At 37.7% G+C, this 8,694-nt stretch overlaps 1 protein-coding gene across 1 annotated transcript; it reads right to left on the bottom strand.

The window, feature by feature from the left end:
* Nucleotides 1-646: 646 nt before the first annotated feature.
* Nucleotides 647-8,298, bottom strand: LOC107807410 (SNF2 domain-containing protein CLASSY 1-like). Its single transcript, XM_016631776.2, has 6 exons — nucleotides 7,574-8,298; nucleotides 6,406-6,606; nucleotides 5,283-5,536; nucleotides 3,616-5,082; nucleotides 3,243-3,398; nucleotides 647-2,940 (listed from the first exon to the last, which is right to left on the bottom strand). Exons 2-6 carry the CDS (start codon nucleotides 6,449-6,451, stop codon nucleotides 1,006-1,008), a joined length of 3,858 nt encoding a protein of 1,285 aa, XP_016487262.2. The 5' UTR covers nucleotides 6,452-6,606; nucleotides 7,574-8,298; the 3' UTR covers nucleotides 647-1,005.
* Nucleotides 8,299-8,694: the final 396 nt, after the last annotated feature.

The raw sequence follows: 8,694 nt of genomic DNA, 5'->3' as shown, positions 1-8,694 counted from the left end.
ACCAAAACTTATAACAAGAAGCAATAGAGAGCTCGTGGATCAAACGCCGCAAATTTCTCTACAAGTTTCAAGCTTCAAGCAATTAAGTCCAAGTTCAAGAAATCAAGTTCAAGCTCAAGAACGAAGAACAAATCAAGGTCAAGTTCAAGCAATCAAGCCAGACTCAAGAACAAGATCATCGTTCGTGGCAACAAACATATATTCAAGATCAAGCTCAAAAGTCCTTGAATTTATTTACTATTAAAAAGAAGAATCAGAGGATTCATAGAGATTGAACACTCAAATATTCGAAATAAAATACTACGATTGTTGCGATATTTTTCGGTCTTGATTTTATTTTCTAGACGCAATTTATTATCTACAACGCTATAACAGATATTTCCTATTAAATTCCTAATATTAAAGGAAACTTATTTATACTAATCTATATATCATTGGTAATTAAGTTAAAAATTCCAAAGAGGATGGAGACAAGGAGAACTTCTTGCGTGGACCAATCTCATAGGAGTAACTAATTCGAAGAAACTGTACGGTTGAGCACTATTTAAAAAATATCGGTTATAAACTTGAAGATCTTGAGACTAGGTAAGCCCCTTCCAGATTGGAAAAGAAGGTCGAAAAAAGACAGCATGCAAGCACAGGATAATCAGCTGAAATTACAGATATACTATAATTCAAACTAAAAAAATACAACTTATTTATGCTGAGTCCTTACACATTGCCACAAAGAAGCATAATACAAACAGAGTAGAGCATTTAGCGCCTACTTGCTTAAAATCCCGATTCTGCCTCTAGCTGTATTCAGCTCGAGTTACACATATAATTCAAATCTTAAAGCCCACTTATTTATACCGAGTCCTTACACATTGTCACAAATATGCACTAAATACATTAGCATTTCACACGACTTTAAATCCTGAATCCGCCTCCAAATGTGTTGGAACACATTATTTCCACACCAAGCCGATATCTGGCTCACCACAGTCCTTTATTGGGTACAAGGACTTATTCCTGCAGACTTCCCATATTAGAAGCCTTCTCATTTTTCATAATGGCATGGAATAATGTAGCTCGATCCTCCTCGACAATCTCTCTCAACAATTCATCTTCAATTTTGGGTGCTTGCCAGTGAGAAGGGTCCTCCACAAGGTCTTCACTGAATATCATGCTTGAAACCCACTCTTTCCATGTAGTTCTTTTGTATTTCTCCTCTTCCAGTGTGCCTGTGGCTAGGAGCTGGTAGACATAAACAACTTTGTCCTGACCAGGCCGAAAAGCCCGTGCAATTGCTTGCTTGCTCTTTGAAGGATTCCACTCTGAATCCAGTAATATTACACGTGATGCCGCTGTCAAGCTAATGCCTTCTGCACAAGTTGTAATGGATGCCAACATTACCTTCGATGGTCCTCCTGGCTCCTCAAACTGATCCATTATCCTTCCTCTTTGGAAAAGCTCAATGTCACCTTGAAGCACCAGTGCTTCGATGCCCTTTCTCCAACCATAGAACCTCTCAAATATCTCCAGGAAAAGATTAATCGGAGCAATATTGTGGCAGAATATCAAAACCTTTTCTTTCCTGAGGAGACAACGAGGTATTAGGCTCATTACGAATTTGACTTTCGAACCCAACTTCAGGTCAAACTTGAATTGCTGAAGAGCCTCGAGCTCCTCTTCCTTGAAGTACTGGCTAGAACATGCTGTCGTTCGGATCAACCAAGGATGGATTGCGCCAAGGGTAATCAACAGCTCCAACTCCAGTGGAAATCCTTTGTAGATGGGCCTTTGATTTTGCAGCTTCACCAAAATTTCTTGCTGAAGAGTGGTTGATTTCATCATCAAGGTGTAGCATTGTAAACCAGGGAGTCTATCGGATGATCCACCGTCATACACATCTATGAATCCACCTGTTAGTTTCTTCAATATGTTTAGGCCTTCTTTCCTTTTCTTGGGGATGTCTGAATCAATGACACTTGAGATTTTATCAATAAACATCTTTCTCGCTCGATTTTCCAATGAAAAGCGAGATGCACCTTTGTTTTTCTTCTTGTACTTGGGATCCAGCTCCTTCAGGACCTCATCAACAAAGATTGGCCTTGCTAAGGTAAGTGTGTTGAAATACTCCCCAAAATTATTCTGGAATAGTGTACCAGAAAGCAAAATCCTAAGCCGTGTATTGACCTTCATTAGACCCTTTCTTAACCTGGATTTTGTACTTCTCGGATTGTGCCCTTCATCAAGTATTAGGAGCCCTGGACACTGCGTCAATACCTGGGCCATATATTTCCTATGTGCATAAGGTGAATCTTCCCGCGTCAGTGTTAAAAAGGAGGTATAGCCCATAAGGAGAACACTGGGTTGTGAAAGCCACATCTGCATTTTTTCAAGGCAGTCCAAGACATGCATGACATCCTGGTTGCGAGGAAGACCAGGACACAATTTCATCTTTTCCCTCAAAACCTCTCCCTTATAGGTTTGACCACCATGAATTTGGTAGACTGGCACAGGAATTTTCCACTTAAGTACTTCTTTGTACCAGGTGTAGAGTGTTGTCTTTGGAGCAAGGACCAATGGCCGTGACCCAGGAAATAACTTCAGGTAGCTTACAAGGAAGGCAATAATTAGCAAGGTTTTCCCAGCTCCTGGAGTATGAGAAATAACACAGCCACCTCTCTTTTTGCTTTCTGGTTCCATTTCAGCAGGTACTACGGATCCAGCAATATTTTTCCACAGAAATTCAAAGGCTCTCTTTTGGTGTACCCGTAATTTATTTCTAAGATCAGGTATCAAAGCCCAGACATTGCCTTCCCCTTCTCCCGATGATGAAGGTGCATTGGAAGAAGCAGGAATGGACAAACTATCAAGGCCATCTTCATCCTGCTTGTGATATGTAGCTTCTTCAGTTCTTTGTTCCTTGCTTGAACTGTAGTTTGCAGAAGGCATCTGTAGATATGAACAAATGGAATTCTAGTAAGCTGGCAAAGGAAATAAACAAAAAAGAGTGTAGTAATAAAAGCCTCAAGAATGATAGTCTAGATCTGCTTCAACATGCTTCCTGAATTACATGCCGAATATACTTCCCATTACGTGTAGGATAAAATGATGAGATGGTCCAAGACAAAGCTTCATCTCTTGGTCAAAAACATCTTTGAAGTGCCACCACTTCGTGGAGGGCAAATCTCAAAGACATCTTAAGCAGGTGCTTCAGAATAAGAGCAATGAAAGAAGTTCGAGACTTGACTTACAAAGGGTGGTGGAACATCCTTTATTTCGGTGCTAACAAATCCACATAACCGGCAAATAATTCCGATTTCTTCATTAAGTCGATAATCATGTCGACAAACTTCTCCACGTATTTCAGCTCCTATCCTGACATCACTTGCATATTGAACATGGGAATCCTGTGCCGCAATTTATAAGTACAAGGTCAAGCATAAGGTAACATAGCAGTACAGAAATAAAGTGGTAGATGAAAGAAAAATAACGTTCAACGTTTGATCAAGACAATACCCAACCATAAAACAGTGACCAGTCCGATAATTCTCCAGTAGCAGAAAGCACATTCCGTGAACAATAAGATGAAGGTTAGCAACACCAGTAACTATTCAATAGACGTACCTCACTGTCATCAAGAAGATAACATGACGCCAAGGCTAGTTCCATCTCCTTCCATAACATATCAATTTCTGAAATCTCCTCCTCCTTATTCACTGAGACATTCTCAGCGGACTCTCTATGGCCAGATTTTGTTGACTGAAACTCTTTCCATTGATCAATTATTGGTGGTTGTTCCTTATTAAGGGTGGCATCAATGTTTGCCATGCACCTCCTTATCAACTCCTTGTACACGTTAGCCGCTACAGCACCCTTTTTAAATGATCTTATATCATAAATACTGTCCTTCTTTGAGGTATTTCTTTTGTACTTCTTATGTGAACCTAACCCCCCATGTCTACGATCAAGTCCCATGAATTTTAACTTAGAAATTTTGACTTGCCCCCAGCGTCTTGCTTCTGGTTTTGTGAAGTTCATCCTAGAAGTGTTCCTATTATGCGATGTTGAAGAGCCATTGAAATAAATGTATCTGGAAACTATTTCACCAATCTCTGCTGACACATCTTCAGGAACTTCGACATCAAGTGTAACATGTTCATCGCCAATCAAATCATTTCCCACAGGAGGCAAGGGAACAATAGCAAGTGGATGTTGACTGTCAGCTGTAACTGATTTTTCGTCTGCAAGCTTATTTATATCTGATTTGAGTGCGTTTCTCCATCCAGCTGAACTTTCAGAGGACTTCTTCTCTTGAGGTCTAATATTTCCTCCAAACAACTTTCTCTCATAAGACCTGATATTTTCTTCAATTTCACCATTCTTGTAAGCATGATCAGCTTGAATAGATAGTGCAAGTGGTAGTTCTTCATACTCTACTTTTCTCCTACCCCCAACTAACCGTGTCATCTCAACATCAAAATCTGTCAAATCATCATCACATCCATTGTAACGCTCTGGCTGCACAAATCGACGCTTTGACCTTCGTGGGCCCATAGGGTCATACAGAATCAGAGGCCCAGCTTCACTTGCGTCACTGGTAGAATTTACGACAGGGATATCCCTACTGAATTGAACAACAGTGGTTGTTGAAACTCCGTTTTCTAACTTGAAATTCACAGAGTAAGAAAGTAGGTCCAGATTTGGTTCTTTGTCAAGATCATCATCCACAATCTCATAGACAATCTGGTTGTGTATCGATCTCACATCAAATGTAGCTTCTTTCAGAACCGATGCAGCCACTAACCATGTGAGGTCAGAGGAGAATTTTCCAATAAATAGTTTAAAATTCTGCAACGAATTGCAGTCCTCAGAAGAACTCCAGCGATAATGTTTGTCTTCACAAGGTTTAGGTTCAAGTCTTTGGAGAATGGCAATCTGATCAATGTGCAGCATGTTTATCTCTTTACTTAGGGCTTTCTTAACAATGGGAGGAGGTCCTTGAGTGACATAAACGCTGACATAAAATTGACAAGTACAAGTGAGCTCATGAGGCTTCCTCTCTATTGATCTTATTTTTGCATCAATCCATACCTACATGGAAGAATCAAAGGTAAATAAGCACAACCAGTTACTAAGCTTCACAGGAAAGAAACTCTGAAAACAATTGGAGAAAGCGCTATGTGCCACTCCAGCAGAAGTCAGGAAGAACCCAACTTCGGTACAACAATTGAAAATATCCTCTATTATTTGGATAAAAGAAGGCTGTAAAATTATCCAAGGCTGCAACTTACAGGCTTGACATCTTTCTCATCATCTGAATCTTCTGCTTGGTAAGGGATTGAAAGCACACAAACATCAAGTCCGGGTCGTAAAAAGCAGGCACAATCAGATAAAATAGCTTTTCTAGACCTTATTCGAAGATCTGTTACCGGAATATTCTCCTCAATCACCTCCTCATTAACTAGAACATGAGTAGTGATGGTCCCTACACTTACCCTTAGGCGCTCCACAGCATGCCAAGAGCCGTACCAGAAGGCCTCAAAAGCTGTCAAACAATACAAGAATAATCAAAGTGCAAGACAATATGAAGATGTAATCCTATGTCGAATGTATAATTTACAGCCTCATTTCCACAGGAAAGAAGTGAATCTATATTCATTTCTGTCTTGATTCTCGTATCAATCATTGGAAAGAGGATAGTTTGCATAAAAAAAGAATAGTAAGTCGTTTGCTTAATATGAAAATATCCATTTGTATCAAGAAATGACTAAAATCAAATTTTGAAAGGAGACTGAAAACAATAGTCAATGCTTCAACCAGAGGCAGCAATATTGCAACCGCTTGACAACTTTAGTGACTGAATAGCAGTATGAAAAATTTGTACTAACCAGTTTCTACTTGTTTTCTAGAGCTGGAATTGCTTATAGCTCAAAAGTATGTAGTCATGCACGAAAAAGGAAAGAATTGCTACATGACAATATGAAGCAGGAGAAAGAGTATAGTCTTGCCCAAAGGATACACTTAGGTTATGCTATATGTGGTTGACTTGGTTATGGGAAATAATAAGCCTTACGAATCAGCAGACCATCAAAAAAAGGCCTTCAGAAACATAAATAAGTTGTTTAAATGAGATTTGATTCCTCGCAATCCAATAGCATCCAACAATTAAAAGATAAACGGCGTCACAAGATTCCACTCCATCAACTTTTTGCTTCTATAATCAGTTCTACATGAAGAACTTTCAAAAACTGTTTTAACAATTCATAGTGGATGAATGATTTAACTTTCAAAACCAGATCCAACTTAAATCAGCAATATTCTCCCAGACAGCTTCTCAAATGATGGCGATTGCATTAACCAAAAAAAAAAAAAAGAGAGAGAGAGAAGGAAAGCAGTTCGCAGGTCATTGCTTACGGTGTGGATCAATCGGATGGGCATTGTAATGTAATTGCCTCTTCATCACCACTTAAAGATTCAAGTCCAACCTTGTCAGCACGCAGTCAGAAGAAAAGAATCACTCTAATTATGCCCAATAGCTGCAACTAATACTGACAAAGCCGGATTTGAAGGCAGCACTAAAGCAACTTGCAATGTACAATATCTCCACATCTGTAGCTGCAAAAGTAACCCACTGTTTAAATTCCTGGATACTCAAAACAGAAAGAAAGAAAAAAAAAAACTACAATCTTTTAAGATGAGATAAATAGGAATACTGTTATTCTTTCTCATTCCTTTTTTTCTTCTTTAAAAGAAGGGCCAAATCTTCTTATTCCGTTTTCTTGGTTTTTTAAAATTCATTTTTCATATATATATATATATAACACCACAAAATTAATCAGCGCAATTTTTCACTGTGTTTCCTTCCATGCATTTCCTGAACGACCACACAGTTTGAATATCCATGCTGGACTTTACATAATCAGAGATATAAACTGAATATTTTTAATTTCTAAAGATTATTAGCTCAGTATGTAAGGGTGAAAATATACTCTATTTTATCTAAGAGACAAGCGAACAGAGTTACAACAAAAAGTGAAAATTTCTATCATGCGTAACTTATGTGGAAAAGTTTCTCCTTCCAGGAAAAAGACACATAAAGAAAATGAAAATCTTAAGAGAACAACTCTCATAATGCAACTTAGCTACATATGTTGAATTATTGACTTTAAAACGTGATTAGTACTCGATTATCCATAACCACTAATAAACTTGAGCAATTCAAAATTAGTAGCATAGGCTCAGAGATAAAGGAGGAGAAGAATTTAAAGGCGCTATTAATACTTATTTTCCGATGATCAATGTAAAGAGGATTGAAATTCATGTATTGGCTAATTAGTTAATTGTCCAATGCAATAACGGTAGCAAAACGCAGTTTAATTGAAGCTATAAAAATTGCGCCAGTTTGCTATTGAGCAGGAATCAACTAGGCATAAAAACAGAAAAAATGCTGCAGGTTCATAAAAGAATCCCCAAAAAAAGGAGCTACAAGTAGAAATACTAATAACACCTAAGCAGAGTATGACAAAGAGGAGTTAATTTACCAAATTGAGGAACCAAAGTCCTAATAAGTCCAGAAATATACCTTGAATCTGACAGAAATGTTGTCTCCTCCAGCAAACTTTTCCCAATTAGGAACCAGTTGGTTGGATAGTTGAATTATTGAATTAGCTACATATCAACTATAAAGTCCAGAGGCAGAACAAGTCCGGCCGAGTTTTATGATAATCCGGCGAGATTGATTCTGCACCTTTTTTTGCAGCAAATGCATTTGTAAAAGCAAATTCGGAAATTGAGTGAATGAGTGAATGAGTGAGTGGAGAGCGAATAAGGGAAAAGTCCAGTGGGTTAAAATTGACTGAGAAAAGCGATTCTCCTCTCGGGGTTTGGGCTTATTGTCTGCTTTTCTGCGTCACATATGGGGTTTTGTGCTGACTACTAATGTAGTGTCTCCTTTTTCTGCATGAGTTACGTTAAATTTGAGGTGAATACTTTGGAGTTCGCAATGGTAAATCGCACAGTTAAAGAGAACAGTGAAAAAAATATGATATTTTCCAGCTCTGACTTTGGAAATCCAAGTTTGTCGAGTCTGGTTTCATTTTTGGTTTCTGGAAATTTGTTTTTAATATTTTTTTTCCATTTAAGTGACCACATTAAATTTTCTTTATAATGAAAGTACGATAAAGAGAGAAAAAAAAAGTGTATAAAGAAAACTTTATAGAAAAGGAAAGACAAGATTATAGGAAGAAAGAAATGACGGAAGAAAGAAATGACAGAAGTAAGATGACAAAAAAAAACCTCCTCACGAGTAAATGAAGGCTCAGTCCTTATCTGAATTAACGTGTTGAAAGAAGATAAACGCAAAGGAGCAGTTGGTAGGAACATTGATTACCGCGATTAAAAGCCAATACCTAGGAGTAGTAGTTGCAACTAACGGGGTTCAAAAATCACATACTCTAGAAAAATCGAATCAAATTTTACAAATCAAATCAACTTTTTTTAAAAAATTACATACTACTTTGTTTAGCATTGAGTTGAGATATAACAACTAAATCGGCGTATAAATCTATTTTCTTTTAATATGTTTTAAAAACTTTAGACTTTTTTTTTTTGAAAATAATATACACATTAATATTTGTGATCCAGCGATAAATGTACTAATCCCTCCCTTTCAATTTAGATGACACATTTGTTTATCGAGAGTCA

This window comes from Nicotiana tabacum, chromosome 6, assembly GCF_000715075.1.
Source record: "Nicotiana tabacum cultivar K326 chromosome 6, ASM71507v2, whole genome shotgun sequence".
Lineage (NCBI taxonomy): Eukaryota > Viridiplantae > Streptophyta > Magnoliopsida > Solanales > Solanaceae > Nicotiana > Nicotiana tabacum.
The sequence above is the reverse complement of the archived record's forward strand: the minus strand, read 5'-3'. Positions and strand labels throughout refer to the sequence as shown.